This window comes from Dermacentor albipictus, chromosome 1 (genome assembly GCF_038994185.2).
Source record: "Dermacentor albipictus isolate Rhodes 1998 colony chromosome 1, USDA_Dalb.pri_finalv2, whole genome shotgun sequence".
Classification (NCBI taxonomy): domain Eukaryota; kingdom Metazoa; phylum Arthropoda; class Arachnida; order Ixodida; family Ixodidae; genus Dermacentor; species Dermacentor albipictus.
Genome location: NC_091821.1, coordinates 258,335,317 through 258,352,601, shown reverse-complemented (window position 1 = coordinate 258,352,601; position 17,285 = coordinate 258,335,317). Strand labels below are relative to the sequence as shown.

General features: G+C 42.6%; 2 protein-coding genes and 1 long non-coding RNA gene across 8 annotated transcripts in view; 2 read left to right on the top strand and 1 right to left on the bottom strand.

Moving 5' to 3' along the window:
- Positions 1 to 376: 376 nt before the first annotated feature.
- LOC139054353 (golgin subfamily A member 7) lies at positions 377 to 4,859 on the top strand. Of its 5 annotated transcripts, none has more exons than XM_070531231.1 (5): positions 377 to 692; positions 1,693 to 1,809; positions 1,910 to 2,062; positions 2,131 to 2,232; positions 4,511 to 4,859. In XM_070531231.1, exons 1-5 carry the CDS (start codon positions 678 to 680, stop codon positions 4,550 to 4,552), a joined length of 429 nt encoding a protein of 142 aa, XP_070387332.1. In that variant the 5' UTR covers positions 377 to 677; the 3' UTR covers positions 4,553 to 4,859. The 5 variants fall into 5 exon arrangements, with proteins under 5 accessions (XP_070387332.1, XP_070387330.1, XP_070387329.1 ...); XM_070531229.1 differs by having other exon boundaries at positions 1,675 to 1,809; XM_070531228.1 differs by having other exon boundaries at positions 378 to 692; positions 1,672 to 1,809.
- Positions 4,811 to 5,653, bottom strand: LOC139054354 (uncharacterized). The gene is made up of 2 exons (XR_011511152.1): positions 5,363 to 5,653; positions 4,811 to 5,251 (listed from the first exon to the last, which is right to left on the bottom strand). It is a non-coding gene; the product is annotated as an uncharacterized lncRNA (long non-coding RNA).
- Positions 5,654 to 5,836: 183 nt separating this feature from the next.
- Positions 5,837 to 17,285, top strand: part of loco (locomotion defects) — a 104,247-nt gene continuing 92,798 nt past the window's right edge. Inside the window, exon 1 of one of the 2 annotated variants that reach the window (XM_070531225.1) lies at positions 5,837 to 6,181. The gene's annotated coding sequence lies outside the window, so the exon portion shown is untranslated. Of the gene's footprint in view, positions 6,182 to 6,403; positions 6,616 to 17,285 lie in introns of those variants that run through there. The other variant, XM_070531226.1, reaches the window with a different exon arrangement.

The window sequence follows — 17,285 nt, the reverse complement described above, 5'->3', positions numbered from 1 at the left end:
CTACGAAACCACGTGCACATACTTTCGCGCTGTCAAAACCTGAAACTCTGGTAATTACTCGCGTGTCTGAGCACACCGCGTGCTTGTGTCGTGTTTCAGCAACACGAACTTTCAACGTGCGCGCGCTTTACGCCTTAAATACGCCTTGAATAATGGTGCTTTTCTCTATTTCTTCCGCAAATCCGACACGACATTCTTAAGGCCAGTTACCGACTGACAAAGCAAGATCTAGATTGAAAAAACTGCTCCGCAGGACTCGAACGAACTTTTCCGCGGATTTCCTCCCGTAGCGTGTTAGACGTCGTCTGCTACGGCAGGCCCACTGCCGGCGGCGCCACCGTCGAGGCCGCGCCGAGCGGAGGAGGAGAGAAGTGAATGGCGCTACTTTGGGAGATTGAGGGGTTTTAGCAGCACGGTGCGCGTTGTGCGAAGCTGTGTAGTGTAGTTTATATTGTCGCTATTATAACATTTATTGTGCATAATACGCACTTGTTTCGTTACCATAATAGCCAGTTAGTTAATTTTAACCTCGTGACCTTGTCACATGGGACAACTCTGCCGAAATACGCGGGCACGTTTTGAGTTGAGTCCGTCTCATGACTAGCATCGATCAGGAGGACATTTCAGTTTGTAATTTTGCCGATACTTAATCTTATGGTGTAAGCAAGCGTGCCGGAATGGCATCAGGCCAGGTAAGCGCTTCATTGGATCCTGCTTCTACTCGCTTAAATGTAATCCAGTGTTTGAATGCCAATGTTAGGCTTACGATTTAGCGTTTATCTAGCCGTCACCTATCTTGCAGTTCAGCTGTTTTGACAGGATCTGCGACGCCCATTCATGGTGTACACTGCAATTTCGAACGTATGACCGTGTTTTTAATGGCGCGGTCTTCGCTACGGAAAGTCTGCTTTGTAAACTCGTAAATTCGGTGGAAGCTTCGTGCTTAAATGTGTCGTAAACGCTCTTGGCGAAGTCATGCTTTTGAGTGTTTTACGGCTTAAGGAATGAATGGGGATCTAACATCAGAAGCACGTATATGACCTGTCCACCGAAGTGATTGGGCAAACCGGACTTTGCTCAGAACAATAGTGGTGGCAGTAACAGGAGATTGTACTTATGGGGATTTTCCAAGATTCAGTCAAATGTAATACTGTGGCACTATGGCCACTCTAGTTGCCGTAATCTTGTGAGGCTGAGTTTTAGCTCTCTACATAAAGTACGGAGCGCAACAGTAACACTGTACCATATTAACCATTTAATTGGTAGAAGACCCGTAAGGTTCATTTCAGTCACCTGGGAAAAGAGGACGTTTACTGTTGCGGCTGCATGATGTTCATTAGAACGTTCTATTTTTTTGTCTTTAAATTATAAGTGGGTTTGTCTTTGTACACTACATGCAAACTAAAAGGCCGAACTAGCGCACTATCGATGGTATGCTCTTTGGGCTTTCAGTGCACTGGCTGTAGCGTGTGACATTTTCACATGACTAGTGGGCACTCACTTACACCGCACGACAACGGGACTAAATGAGACACACATAGTACATTGTTTAGCAAGTTATTCACCACGAACCAGATAGCTCGACAGTATATTCTTGTGACTAATGCATGTGGCTGCTTTCTTATGTTTTGTGCTAATGTAATCTTTATGCATACCTCTCTCTCGCTGTAGCAGGTCTCTTCACTTTTGCAGAACCAGGCAGGCCATGAGGGAAACCGCATTCCAAACAAGGTGTTCATTCAGAGGGACTACTCCGAGGGAACATCAGTGAAGTTCCAGACTAAGTTTCCACAAGAGCTGGATGGCTTGGTATCTGTCCAATAGTGATTACATTAATGTCAAATTTATTATGTTAGCTGCATAGTGCTGGGACATTTGTGTGAGTGATATCTGCTTCCTTGTTTTTCAGATAGAAAGGCACATGTTTGATCAGATGGTCACCACAATCAACTCTATATACTCTGAAGCTGAAAGAATGAGTAGCAAGACATTTTGTGAAGGCTTCATGGCGTGCCTCACTGCATATTTATTATACATGTGTACCGAAACCCATTATGAGAAGGTATGGCAGTTCTGATTTGCACTTGTGACATCATACTTACTTTCGTTGCTGTGGCCACTTTGTTGCAGTTCTTGAAGCAGGCCACTGCATACATTCATGAGCAGAACGAGACTGTTTATGGTCCACGTGGCCTCCACATCACAGACCCCATAGAAAGAGGTCTACGAGTTGTATCCTTTTCTGCATATTACTGAGATTGCTTTATCGGAATACTATGAGCTTATTCACTTATGGCGAGTGATTTCTGGTGACGATTGGCCCATAAGTTTAATCTGAGCAGCTGTAGGCAGGGCTGGGAACCACAGAAGATACTTGTATCCTAGGTGCAGATTGGGTATCCTGCGTCTGTGTTGAATTGCATAAAAAATATGTATTTCAGCATCAATATTTAAGATAACATTTTTATTGTCTGTTCTATTTAAGATGCCCAGTGTTGAATGGGTAAACCAAATGTTTACATGTAGTTTTTCTTGCCAATTTGATTGTGATTGCTCATATGAAGTGGCTGCCAGTTTCTTTTTGGGTTTTATTATGTATGTTGATTATTATTTTAAATTATGGCAGACATTATCTGCAGACTTTGGGTCCACTTTCCAAATAGACATGCGTGTGGTGTGCGTTTCTTTTTCTATGACCTGTGTGTTTTTAGCGCTCTTAAGTTTTTATTATAATGCATTACCAACTAGCCCACCTATCCATCCTTTTCCATCAAAGCATTTAGTTTGCACAGTTATGTCACCTGTAGCGAACTGCCCCTGCATTAGTCTACTTTGATTTGTGATTTGGTTATTCAATATTTGGGAATGTTGCCTTATGCCCTTTAGGTAATTCCATTATTTACTGATATGATTGTGCAATGTTGTGATGTGCCAGCTGCAGACTTGCACTAACCATGGAGTTTCCTGCCAAAGTTATAGAGGGTGGCAGTAATTAAGTGACCTTGGGAATGATCGATAGTATAGGCACTTTCATGCGGTTCGGCTTGGCTTCATTGAGAAAGCAACTGCGGCTTTTTTTTATTGTTCAACTGTACTGCGTACTAGTCACACAACATTAGTTGGAGCACTCAAATGTTTTACGCAGAAAACTACTTGATTCTGTTATGCAATTATGACTGCATCAACTTCTGGCTGTGCATGTTGCTAGATCTAGGTGGTATTTGGGCATTGTCACTCACCATAGGTCATTTTCATTTGTGAGGTTCGGTATAATATTAGAAGTTGGAATAATTTGAGCTGTATTAGTAACCCTCGTACTCGTCATAGGGGAAATTGTTTTAATTGAAATGTAGGAATAAGGTGAAGGGAAATGAAAGTGGATGAAACGATAACTTGCTGCAAGTGCGAGTTGCCATTTTGTCCAATTTAATTACCCTTTAATTGAAATTTACATATATTAAGGTAAACATAATTAATTTCCCTAGGCTTTCTCTGGCTTCATTGTCTGTTTCTTATGGTTGTGATTAAGACCTTGAGATCGCCTTATTCTTCTTGTTCTGAATTGAAAGAAGGATTCTTGTGCCGCCTTCGAAGTTCCTGCACGAGCTTACCATGGCTACATGGGTTTCAACAGCACCTGCTTGTGCCTAGTTGAACTTCTTTAAGTCCATACAGGCCAAATACAAAAAAATATTACATTGAGATCTGCGATGTCACACTGACATAACAATGCTGGGGCACTGGCAATCTGTTAGTGCAAAATTAATGAAAGTAGATGTCTGGAAGAATACTTTATCCTTCTAAACTTATGTAGCGTTTCTTTAAAACATGCACCAAAAGTATGGTGCACAAGCATTCTTGCATTACATCACCATATGCTTGTGGTCAAGAATTGGAGCTAGCATCTTATGCTTAGTTCAGCACTAGACTGCTATAGACATAGGTTGGATGGTGATCAAAAAAAGAACATTGAGGGTAGAGAAATTCAAAGATGCTGATGTGGGATAAGTGCAGCGGGAGTGAGTGGACATGTTTCTGCTAATGATATATAAGCTTGTAGCAAGTGTGTATCTGTGAAAAAAAAAAAAAAGCTAGGACGATTTGGCAAGGCTTTGTAGTAGATGCAGAAGGCTATTTGCTAGGAAAGATGCGCAATAGAACTGCAGGGTTGCCCAGTGGCATGCAGAAATGACCAGGTGCATTTATTTAGGTGGTCCTGACCTGGTATGTTGCAAGAATGCTCAGGTGCATGGCTTTGAATGTTTGCACTGTGGTCTCATAACTCTCTTTAATCGCATCATGTACATGCACTGCGAGAGTCTGCCTTGATAGTTCATCTGTGCATGTTGAAAGCCGAGGTTGTCATTGCTGGTCTCCCACAGAAACGATGTGAGGTGTTTTGTTTTGCATCTGTGTTTTGGTTTACTAGAAAAGGAAAAAAAAACCTTTGTATTGGCGCATTTGATTTTTTAAACTGGCAAGACATTCTCACCTTGACATCTGGTTCCAGATTGAGATCACTATCTTAAGCGAACAAGGTGCGCGGTCATGATCGCAAGCATAACCTGGCCATCCTTGAAGCCTGGTCTGGTCCGTGCTGCACTGGTCTACCCCAAATTCTCACTGTGGCCTCACAGCCAAGCACCCAGCCCCCTCTTGTGCACCCACTCCGCCATGTGCCCAGCGATGGATGCGGCCCAGGGACGAGTTCTTTGTGTGTTCAAGACAGCTTTGTTTTCCTTCTAAGCTTGCTGGATGCATATGAAGTGGGGGAGTAACGATAGCTGGTGTTTCCATCACGTGTATAAAGTATGCTTTCTCAAGTATGTTTTTATTAAAGCTTGCTACAAAAAAATGGCTACATCGGTCTTATTTGACGCGTGCACAGTGCAGCGCGGCCACGCCCCATGCTAAGCGGCGTTGCGTTATATAAGGTCACTTTATTTGCATAATGTTCACGCGAAGTGCAGTATGCCATGTCACTGGAGGGGTACTTCCGGTGCCGAAATGCTCCTTGAAACAGGGCTTCCTACACGATGTGGTCATTAGGAGTCATTAAAATCATCAGGCGCAGCAGACTCCATCTGGGGCACTGTTGGCGCTTCGCATGTCTCATTCAATCGTTGGAGAAACGATTGCAGCAACCGCTTGTTCAACTGGTCCGTCAGCGTGGGTACGTTGTTGACTGGTTCAGGTTCACCGTTCAAAGTCTCATCCCTTCGTCTTTCCGACATAGCGGCGCTCACAGAACCTATTTAAAAAGAAAAGGTAACGAATTGAAAGTCGCTCATGTATGTAAACAGTGGGCAAGTAGGTAACATTAATTGCGAGACTGCGACAGTAGGGCAGAAACAATACGTACCAAGAGTCGAGCCGGCGTTAGCAAGGCAATGAGTGGCGCTGAACCGTGCCGTATGAAATCGAGTCGCGAAGCCGTCGCACTCCACAACCGCCAGCAGCCCGGCCAAAATCACAGACGACCTACAAAAATGACAACCCTAGAACACACGCAGTCAACTGAAACTAACCATACACAAGCTGAAACCACTCACACGCTTTTGGTGGGGGCGCTAGAAGTCGGTTGGTGTTAAACTCTAGTTGGTGTTATTGGTGTTTCAGTCTGGCGTGTTACATTAGTGGATATCAGTGCGCTAAGATTTGCAGCTCACTTTATTGTTTAGTGCATCACAATTAAACAGAAATTTCTAAATGTATTGGTTTTGATATACTGCTTAACAGGTTTGTATCCTAAACTTTGAGCCTATCAGCGTGCAGTATAGACGCCACGTGACCCGAAACGGTCACCATTTTGTAAAGTGTGCAAAGTTCACTGGTAGTTGAGTGATCCTTGATAGGTCAATGAAAAAGAAGAGAACTCCGTGCCGCCGAAACTCTGGAAAACGATAGCATGAATTGACAAGTAGTGAAACAGCATATTTGATTCTAGTCATGCGTGAATTCAAGAGTTCAGACCACTACAGTGCCACCAACGCAGTAGATCAACTTTTGTGACCCGATCCCTGCTGGAATGCTGCCCCGACCTTACCCCTCCTTGTGTCCTAAAGTTGATGTTGAGGGCCAATTTGTTCCGGTATCTCCCGAGATGACATCGGTCGTTCGAAGCATTAAATCTTCCAGTGCATTTACCAACGGGGAATGTTATTCGCCATAATCTGACCAGGTAGGAAGAATAATAGTGTACACTGTCGTTGACAACTTTTGTTTTCACCGATGTCTACTATGCCTTTCCGTTGTCCGTGTGTGCGTGTCTGTGCGTGTCGCGAAGGAAGTGATTGCTTACCCCAATGTGTGTGTGTGTCATCCTGTTTCACGCGCCGGAATGGCCTTGAAGTATAATTTTGGGCGTGTTGAATGCTTCTGGTAACTTTGAAAGCGATGAAATGGATGAATACAGCACGCCTTCGGATTCTATGCAGTACAATGTTTCTACGTTTTACGAATTGAGGCCAAACGAACTGTTTAAGCGAGCTGGGTGCAGGTGCATATAAACAGAAGGTCAGGCACTGTTAGCGGTCACTTTACTAGCCATTTCAGTCAGTGCGGAATTCAGTGTTGCAGATGTCCCGTGTTTAGTTTCAGCCTTGAACCACTGAGGTAAGCGTTTTATGACCAGAAAGGGCGAAACTTTCTTTTCCCACTCCGAGCACGTTTTCTTTTATGTTGCTGCTTAATTACTGCTTTATTGTAATTTGGACAAAAGATGTTCATTATTACTGAAAAAAAAAAGCCATATCTGTGAATAACTTTTTCTTCAATGAGATGTTTTCTTGCTTCGCAAGCCAAGTTTTTCCTATGGAAGGGTACGTTTAATTCACGCCGATTGCAGAAACGGTGTCAGTTGAACAGTACCTTTCTTGCATTTCGTTCTAGTGTGCAGTGCTTGATAACACATACGTTGAAGTTTTATGTGCTGCTACTCATAAGCTTGCACTCCTTTATATAAGTTGGCAATAACAATCAATAGTGTAACAGCAGACTTGACCTATTATTGTTTTTTAGCTAAACACTTCAAATACCTGAATATGTGCAGTTTATTGTTTGTGTGTTACAGCTGGGTACCTTGTTTCATATAGTACCACTGATTGCTAAATATAGGTATGCACTGTTTCACAAAGTTTGTGAAACAGGAAGTTTCCATTAAGAGCTCACAAACAGGTGTTTCACCTTGTTTGTGAGCATTTGTGCACTTGGTGCTCAGGTATTGTGTGGATGTGCTATCAAGACGGATTTGTATACAGGAGCTTTGTCTGTGCATGCATCGTACGAGACTCCCCTTGCAAGTGAAGGTTATGTGGTTGGTGTGGAGACAACACTCTAATGTACTCCCCGTGGTTGCTCAGTGGCTATGGTGTTGGGTTGCTGAGCACGAGGTCGCGGGATCGAATCCCGGCCACGGCGGCCGCATTTCGATGGGGGCGAAATGCGAAAAAACCCGTGTACTTATATTTAGGTGCACGTTAAAGAACCCCAGGTGGTCGAAATTTCCGGAGTCCTCCACTACGGCGTGCCTCATAATCAGAAGGTGGTTTTGGCATGTAAAACCCCGTAATTAATTATTAACACTCTAATGTTGTGTTAGTGCCAAACTTTTTTTATGTTTAGCACTTCGCTTGCTTCAGAAAAATGGACCCTTTTCAGTGCTTCTAAATTTTTTTGTTATTTCAGCATGTGTTATTTGCAGGTCGTACTGTCATGTATTGTAGCCATGCTGAAGTCACAATGTGTTCAAACACTTTGTGGAATCTTCCATGCTGATTCTGAGATATAATCTTGTCAACAAAACCTGACACAAGCAGTGCTATGCACATGCTTTCAAGTACTCCAAGCTAAGGTGCTGAAAAAAAGTATTGTTTTTAGGCGGTCATGAAGTCAACTAACATGGTGTCTGTGCCAAAGGTTTAGAAATCCCCTGCTTCCTTTGCAGTTAGGATGACTTGTAGGTCGCCCGTAAAGTATTGCTATGTCAAAAGTTAAGACTGTCATTCTTTGTCACCGTACTAACACAAACATCCGAGGCTCTGAAGGAAATGCTCATGATAGTGCTATGCTTCGAAAAGACGAGCATCCTCAGTGCGAAGTGGTCAAGGCCACGAAGAATACACTCGGCTACTGGTGCCCTATGAACTTCCTGTAGCTAATGTTGAAGCTCAGATGAGTTGTTGATGCAGTTTTACGAGATGCGGTGGAAAAAAAAAAATCACATTATGCGAGGAACAGGCATGCCAACTCTGATACGGGTTGTGAGGTATGCAGTGATGTGATTGGTGCTCCAAACTGCTCCAAAAAGCAAATCCTGCTACATTTTCGCTAATTTGCTCCAAAGCTGCACCGAAAGCAGTTTTTTTGCTGCTATTGTGTATGAAACTAATCTCTCGAGGTCAAGGCCCTTTTCTATTGGAAGCGACATCATAATCTTCCATCTACTTCCTGCAGCAGGAAAAGTGTAAACTCCAAAGGAGTTGTTGGTGGATGCTGAGCTACTCATTAACCACAGTTTAAAGACTGAGAGGTTCAATGACATTAAAAGTGGGCAGGATTTGCTTGCTGAAAGCAAAGCAAGGCTCTATGCTATTCTGGACAAAATGTCACATAAGAGTGCGAATTAATCAGTATTTGTAATTGAAGAAAAGCGCAAGCACTGTCGCTTACAGAAAGAGCACTGGTCAAGTTCTCTGCTTCAGGATGGGTCAGCAAGCTTAGAATTTGTCTAGTCATTTCATGTATATATTATTAGGTTACACATTTACATTGTGAATTGTAAATGTGGTAGGTTTTCTTTTTTTTCTTACAAGCTAGTCATTACTTGTATATGTAGTTATATTGAAAGCAGGGTGGCAACTGCCACCGAGAGGGGTGCAAAGCCTGCCTTACTCTTTAGAAAAAAAAAAGGATAGAAAAGAAAGTTGAAGAGGGGAAGTAAAGAAAGAAACAACAAGATGACAGGCCACAAGGACGAAATTAAAGCAAGGCATAGAGTGAGCAAGTAGGAACAGAACGTACACTCATGAGCAGAAAAAAAAAAAGGGTAACACTAATTACAGAAGGATGTAAATAATACGAAACCAAAGCTAGCAAAAAAATATTTAATCACTTGCAAAGTCTCTCAGTAATGGGAAGCCAAACCAGTTTCTTGTAGAAAAGCAAGCAGGGTGCAATGAGCTTGGTCGCGTTGAGAAGCACAACCACTCTGTGATACAGGCAATGCATCAAGGGTCTTACACTACAGGCCAACTGGCCTATAGCACTGGTTAGCACGTCACTACTAAGGGGCTCTAGCACGTCACTATACTATAGCACTATAGCACGTCACTACTAATGGGCTATAGCCCCTTAGTAGTGAGGTGCGCTGCGAAAGGAAAGCAGGGTATTCTAATGTAAGGTACTCGGGCGTCTTGCAGGAACCACGAGAAGCACATGACGGACTGCCGACAACACATCCTTGCCGGTATAAACATTCAGACACCAGGACAAAGCCATCCTTTAACTTGAGCAATAGAATGCAATGAGCTAGCCTAGACCATGAACACAGTAAGGCTAGGATCCTTTTGTAAATGTTGGTCTGGGTGCTACTTGAGGAGGAATCGATTAATCAACAGACATGTCAAACCTACACCAAATTTTCAGTCACATTTGTTGTTCGTTTCCGTCACTACTTACATGCGAAGGTATCTGCTGGCCAATGAGGGATGCTCCACGAGATGCAATTTTGCTGACAGACTCATGGATGCTGTGCGCAATGGTGCAATGAGAGTCACTTCTCTGTAGTCTGCTAAGGGCAGCATGGGAGCCCGTAAAGATGACGACCTTCAATGTGCTTAACTCCTCTTGCGTGTACTTCTCAGCAACATCAATTGCTGCGAGCTCCGCATTTGTTGATGAGGCTGATTGTGGTGTGTGAAACACCACAATACTACTTACAATATTACTTTTTGTATGGACAAGACTACCGTTACGTGTATGCGCGTTCACTGCGCATCTGCATATTGGACAACGTCTATATATAGTATCTCATTGTACCATAACATAATCACCCGCCACCTACCTTTCCCTGTATTTCCCACTTCCCCTTTCCCCAGTGAGGAGTAGCAGGCTAGAGACACGCTCTCCAGGCCGACCTCTCCTCCTTTCTGTTCATTAAAATCTACTCCTCCTCCTCCTCCTGTTGGATGTCTGTTGAAGGATAGTAGAAAGCTGCAGAACCGCCTAGGCCATCGCTGCATACAGATGCGTCCATAAATAGATTAACATAATCTCCAAATATGCTCTGCTTAATGAGATATGGTGTGTTGCATCTAGTATTCTACAGACTTGTGTGGTCATAAGCATAACGTGTATTCATTAGGCATATTTTAAACGTGGTTTACTGTTTTACTTGATAGCAGTTTCATATGCGGCAGCAGTTTAATTTCATGCTGTAGTTTTCTAGCAGCAGCCAAAAAAATGCACTGCTTCATGTTTTGATTTTTCTCTGAATTGAGGATTGCAAATTGTTACATCTGCATAATGGCTGTACGTGTTTCTGCTGCCATCTTCAAATGTCTGTTGTGTAATTGAATAAATTAAAGGGCCCCGCACTGGGGGCTCCATTGGAAATTTTGGTTATACACTAGAATATGTATGGCACTCTAGGGAGCATGTTACTGCAAGCATTTTTCAAATCAGTTTATTATTAGAGGAGGTGGGAGAAATTGAAATATCATATTGCCATGCTGCCTGGAGGCGAGCTTCGGTGTCAATGTAGACATTCTGCCTCTTTGCCTCAACTAGTATCCACACGCGAAATTCATTCCATGCCTTCTTCCATGCCGTAGCCAAGGGACTGGCCCGTCCCTTATTTTTTTGCTTTTTTTTTACTGCATGGTGCAGTTCACATTCTGCTTTGGATGATTTACTGAAGTGACGTGCCATAAGTAATGTTGCACACATAATTCATGTTGCACTGCCTGCAACATCAATTATGGCATGGGACTTCAGTAAATCATTCAATGCAGAATTTCTTATGTGGATGCGTTTGTGTGTGTGACCTTGAATCTCTGGCTGGAAGTGGGGGTGCTGAAAAAAAGTGCTTGCCGGCCTTTGTTTGAAGTTAGAGCTGTTCTTGCGGCGTTCTTTGCTGCAATACTGTGCAGACATGATTGTGAGTGCGTCGTGTGCAACCTCATGAGGGGTCCTTTAAGCCTTATGGAAGTTGGGCACAATTAACTGCATTGAATCCTCAAAACGTTGGGTCAATGAACTGGTTCAATTTCAAGCACCTAATGCATGCTTATGGTATGCGATCACGTTGCATGGTACTAAAAGCACACCCATATTATAGCCATTGAAATGTCTGAATCTGAGTCGTAATGATGCAGGCAGGTCCAGGCTCAAAGTGAACAGCTTTCATCTGAAGGTTCTCAAGCCCTCTGAGGTACAAGGCATATGTGACTGCCTAACAAATATTAATCAAGTGCAGCAGACGCCAAGTAAATATATTCAATGAGAAAGAAAGAATGGAAAGAATGCAGAAGAGGCTTCTACTCAAAAAGTATGATGGACCTGTCCTTCATCCTTCCTTGCTTCAATAAATAGTTCCCACATATATGCTATTGGCAAGTGCCCTAGTTACTAAAGGGACTGGCAACCAATTTTCGTAGTACCCATTTTTTTTAGTGCAATGGAAAGCTTACCCATCAGAGTGACTAATCATGAAGTGCTAATGCAGAAAACGCCGTTGGAACATTTCTTATCCAAATTTTTCTATCTGCAGTGAGGATGTAGTCGTTCACTGGAAACATGCTGAAAATGGGGATAGGTGAGCGCAAGTGATTATACACCGGCATTAGTGGGAGGCAGACGACAAGTGTGGCTGTAGTAGCTGTAACATAGTATGATTTTGTTAATCGAGTCGATGCTCCCTGTGATTCAGGTTTTCCGAATTGTTAAATTATTTCTGTGATAATAGCTACATGTTTTTGGGGTTTCCTGTCCAACTACTTTGGTAGTTAACCAGTCAAAACGAAACACCTTTATGCGTCATACGGAATTCAGCGTGTAGCTGTAGCCACGCGGGCATCTTTGATTTCCGAAGCATCGAATAATGCACTCATGTCTAATAATATACCAACTGCAATTTTAAGCAATAATTATTATTCACTTAATAAGAATGGGTGAAAAAGCAGGCTGGTGAACAAGCAATTGGCAACTACGGCATCGATTCTAGGAACGTTAAAGGAGAGATGCTGGTAGAATTTGCAGAAAGGAATAAGCTTCGAATAATGAGCATATTCTTTAGGAAGCGTAGCAACAGAAAGTGGACCTGGAAAAGCCCTAATGGTGAAACAAGAAATGAAATTGACTTCACACTTTCTGCTGATCCCATCATAGTGCAGGATGTAGAAGTGATAGGTAGGGTAAAGTGCAGTGATCATAGGTTAGTGAGGGCTAGGATTCACCTCAATTTGAAGAGAGAAAGAGGAAAATTGGTCAAGAAAAGACAGGTCAACCTAGAGGCAGTAAAAGTAAAAGCAGACAAATTCAGGCTGGTACTTGCAACCAAATATGCAGCCTTAGAACAGAGAGATGAATATGACATAGAGCTAATGAATGAAACCGTAACTAGGTTGGCTTCAGAGGCAGCAATTGAAGTGGGAGGCAAGGCAACCAGTAGGCAAGCTCTCCCAAGTAACAAAGGACTTAATAAAGAAACGACAAAAAATGATATTGTCCAACTCCAGAGGTAAGGTAGAATTCGCAGAACTGTTATCAATCAATCAATCAATCAATCAATATTTATTTTTGACAAAAGAAATACAAGATGGGTATAAGTACACATTCGGAGGTCCCGAAGTAACAACTGTCTGATCAACTAACTGATCAACAAAGGGAAAATAAGTGGTATTCAAAATTATTATAACTGATAACTTATAACTTATAACTGATCAACAAAGGGAAAATAAGTGGTATTCAAAATTATTATGGGAGAAAGACTGAAGAAGCCGTAAAAAATAGACGCAGCCTGAAATCAGCGAGAAACTCGGCATAGGACAAACCAAGATGTATGCACTGAATGATAAGCAGGGTAATATCATCAGCAATCTCGAAGATATAGTAAAAGCAGCGGAAGAATTCTATACTAACCTGTACAGTACCCAGAGGAGTCAGGGTACCTCAATTAGAAACAGTAATGAAAAGGATACAGAAACTCCTCCTATAACTAGCGATGAGGTCAGAAGGGCCTTGCAAGACATGAAACGGGGAAGAGCAGCAGGAGAAGGTGGAATAACAGTCGATTTAATCAAAGGTGGAGTGGAGGTATAATATGCTTGGAAAACTGGCGGCTCTTTATACGAAGTGTCTATCGACCGCAAGGGTCCCAGAAAACTGGAAGAATGTAAACATTATATTAATCCACAAAAAAGGGAGATGTTAAAGAATTTAACAATTATAGGCCCATTAGCTTATTCCCAGTATTATATAAAATATTTACCAAAATAATCTCCTATAGAATAAGGGCAACACTAGACTTTAGTCAACCAAGTGAACAGGCTGGCTTCAGGAAGGGATACTCTACAATGGATCACATCCATGTCATCAATCAGGTTATCGAGAAATCCGCAGAGTACAATAAGCCTCTCTATATGGCTTTCATATATTAGCAAAAGGCATTTGATTCAGTATAGAGATACCAGCAGTCATATAGGGATTACGTAATCAAAAAGTACAGACCGCTCACGTAAATATCCTGGAAAATATTTGCAGAGATTCCACCGCTACCTTAATTCTCCACAAGAAAAGTAGGAAGCTACCTATAAAGACACAATCTCTCCAATGCTATTCACTGCGTGCTTGGAAGAAGTATTCCAGCTATTAAAATGGGAAGGCTTAGGAGTAAAGATCAATGGCAAATATCTCGGCAACCTTCGGTTTACCGATGACACTGGTCTATTCAGCAACAATGCAGATGAGTTGCAACGAATGATTGAGAACCTTAACAGAGAGAATGTAAGAGTGGGGTTGAAGATTAATATGCAGGATACAAAGATAATGATAAATAACCTGGCAAGGGAACAAGAGTTCAGGATCGCCAGTCGCCCTCTAGAGTCTGTGAAGGAGTATGTTTACCTAGGTCAATTAATCACGGGGAACCCTGATCATGAGTAGGAAATTCACAGAAGAATAAAAATGGGTTGGATTGCATACGGCAGACTTCGCGAGCTCCTGACTGGAAGCTTACCATTATCATTGAAAAGGAAGGTGTAGAATCAGTGCATTTGACCAGTGCTGACATATGGGGCAGAAACTTGGAGAATGACAAAGCAGCTCGAAAACAAGTTAAGGACTGCGGCAAAGAGCAATGGAACAAAAATTGCTAGGCATAACGTTGAGAGAAAGAAAGAGAGCGGTTTGCATCAGAGAGCAAATGGGTATAGATGATATTCTGATAGACATTAAGAGAAAAAAATGGCACTGGGCAGGTCATGTTATGCGCCGGTTAGATAACCATTAAACCATTAGAGTTACAGAATGGGTACCAAGAGAAGGGAAACACAATTGAGGACGACAGAAGACTAGGTGGAGCGATGAAATGAGAAAATTCGCGGGCGCTGGTTGGAATTGGTTGGCGCAGGACAGGGGTAATTGGAGATTGCAGGGAGAGACCTTCGTCCTGTAGTGGACATAAAACAGGCTGATGATGATGATGGTGGTGGTGGGGATGATGATGATGACTTAATAACAGTCTACTTGCATGGAGTAATCTCGTAGAATATATTCGAAGTACCAAGATTTCACCCACAGGTCTTGCCACTTATTGGTTTTTGAGACTTTCTATGCCAATTTTAAAATTATAATTCCTATTACAAATCGCAAACAGTGTGCTGGATTCCCATCACTTTAAATCATGGTCGTTTCATTTCCATCAACAACTGGCAACATATTCTGGCCAGTTGTCATTCCCTTAAGCAATGATGAGTACACGACAGGCCTATGTGAAAACAGTAAAAATCCCCACCAAGTGTGGGGATGGAGATAACTGAAAAGCTCAAGTGGGTTGTTTGAAGGGGGCTCTGACCCCCCCTCCCCCCCCCTTTTTTTTATTATCACTCGCACCTTGGCAACACGGCAAGGAGATGTGTTTGCAACGCCTAGGCAAACACATGGATCAAAGAGCGGGAGACTGGTTCATTTGTACATGTTCTCCTTGTAGAGCACTTGCTGCTGCATTTTTGGGCTGTTAGATACGGGACCTTTTTCTGAGGCCCCTTCGAGTTCCCCAGACCACATCGAATCGCATCACAGCTAATTGAGAAGCGCAGAAGCACGGATGCCACATTCCAGAGGCGCGCACGTGCAAACAAGTTGAAGGCCCCCACTTCGTACACCGCCGGTGGAGCTATTCAATGGACTTTTCCAGAAAGCGAAGGGATAGCCTGGCACTGTTGCAAGTAAAGTGGGTCCCGAAGCAAGACGGCTGTGATGTACCGGGAAGGCCTGGCAGCGTAGCCCCCATACGCCCATTGTGCCGACGCGTTGCAAGCCAGCAAGGCAAGACCACAGGGTGAAGTAAGGCAGTGTGAAATTCTGCCCGCCTCGGTCCGCCGTCGCCCCACCTGGCTATTGTGATGGCGTGTAACTCAGCAAGGCAAGACCGCAGGGGGACCAAGCGGCGACTCTCTTCGCTGGGTATGACACCAGCGCACGGGCGCCTACCATTGGCCGAAAATGGCGTCATCTGAGCGGGCTCGCCCATTGGCCGAACGTCGTTTTGAGCTGAGACACCGAAGGGCTTAAAAGACGCAGACGAAAAGCATTCCTAGAGCATTCCCTTGATTCATCTTCTCTCGAACTTCTTGCGACGGGCCACAGCGTCCGAGTTGCTGCCGGCCCGTAATGACTGTTAATTGACTCTCACAGTAAATAATGTAAATAAACCCTCCCTGCTTTTATCATCCCAAAGTCCACCTCAACTCCTACGGGGCCCACACTGACTATGGTTGAAAGAGATGAGGAAAACTAGGTAAGCATGACACAGTGGCACTATAAAAAACAATTACAACAGGAAATGTTCTCAAATATTGCACATAATACACTTATATATGCTGACATTTTGTATTCCTGTTAATGCCGTAATGGCATATTGCAGCATCTCGGTGTTCATTCTGAGCACTTCAAAAGGGAACAGCTCAGTCTTTTTGATTTTCTGAGGGATGTATAGCATTGCTTAGTCGGGGATGTTAGTTCAGCAAAAGAATTTCAACACTAATAAACTGACTTCTTATACATGAAAGCTAAGGAATATTCATACGCAGCATGGGTTGACATGTTCAAATATTTTTTAATAGTTCCTTCATATTTGCACCGTAATCTGTATTTGCAAAATGACGAAGTGTGTTTTTTTGATGCATGTAAATCTTATTTGTATTTAATAGTGTTTCATCCCCATACTGGGAAGCATTAAGTGTGCTAAACATAAATTATAAAATAAAATAGAAAAAATAAATTGATAATTTTATTGCTGCATGAAGTTAAAAGTAACATTTGAGTTTGTCTTCATGTTTTGTTAAACAGTTTATCATGTAGCTTGTATGGTGATCCGAACTCTAGTTCTTTTTCAAAAAACACACCTGTGTGTTTTTACCGTGCCCACAAATCTAGTAGTGAAATCAATTTTTTTTTAAATGATTTAATGGGAGACTGCAGTTTATTGTGTATAAAATAGCACAGCTGTTGTTTTTGTGGCATTAAAATGATACAGTTAGTTTTGCGCTCAGCTTTCAGATTTAACATTGTGCTGCAAATTGTATAGATATTTCTGAATGCACTGCATTTAAAGGTTATTTCCTGCGCTCTCATTTGGTTGTGCTGTTGTTATAGTGATGATTCTCTGACAGATAGAAGCATATGGGCATCTGATGTCAACTCTCATTATTACATGACCATGAAGCACATTGCCGCAACATCGGTCTTCCTGTCACAATTCGTGACTTATTGTCAAATCATTAGTTCTTTTTTTCCCCACATTGAAACTTTTATTAACTCCAAGAGCTCCTGCTTGCCCTTTCTCTACTGATGATGAGTATAGTCGCCATGATGAGTATAGTGGTCCTCGCAGTGTAAACTGATGAGTACGCGGCAGCTTGCTTCTAGTTGCTGTTTTTGACACTAGGTGGTGGTGCCAATGTTAGCAACTAGGATACCCATGTTGGCACCCGGTACAAAGGGTATGGCCGCTCAATGTCATCATCATCAACATTCCCTATACGTAGTCTTTCCCTCTAATATGG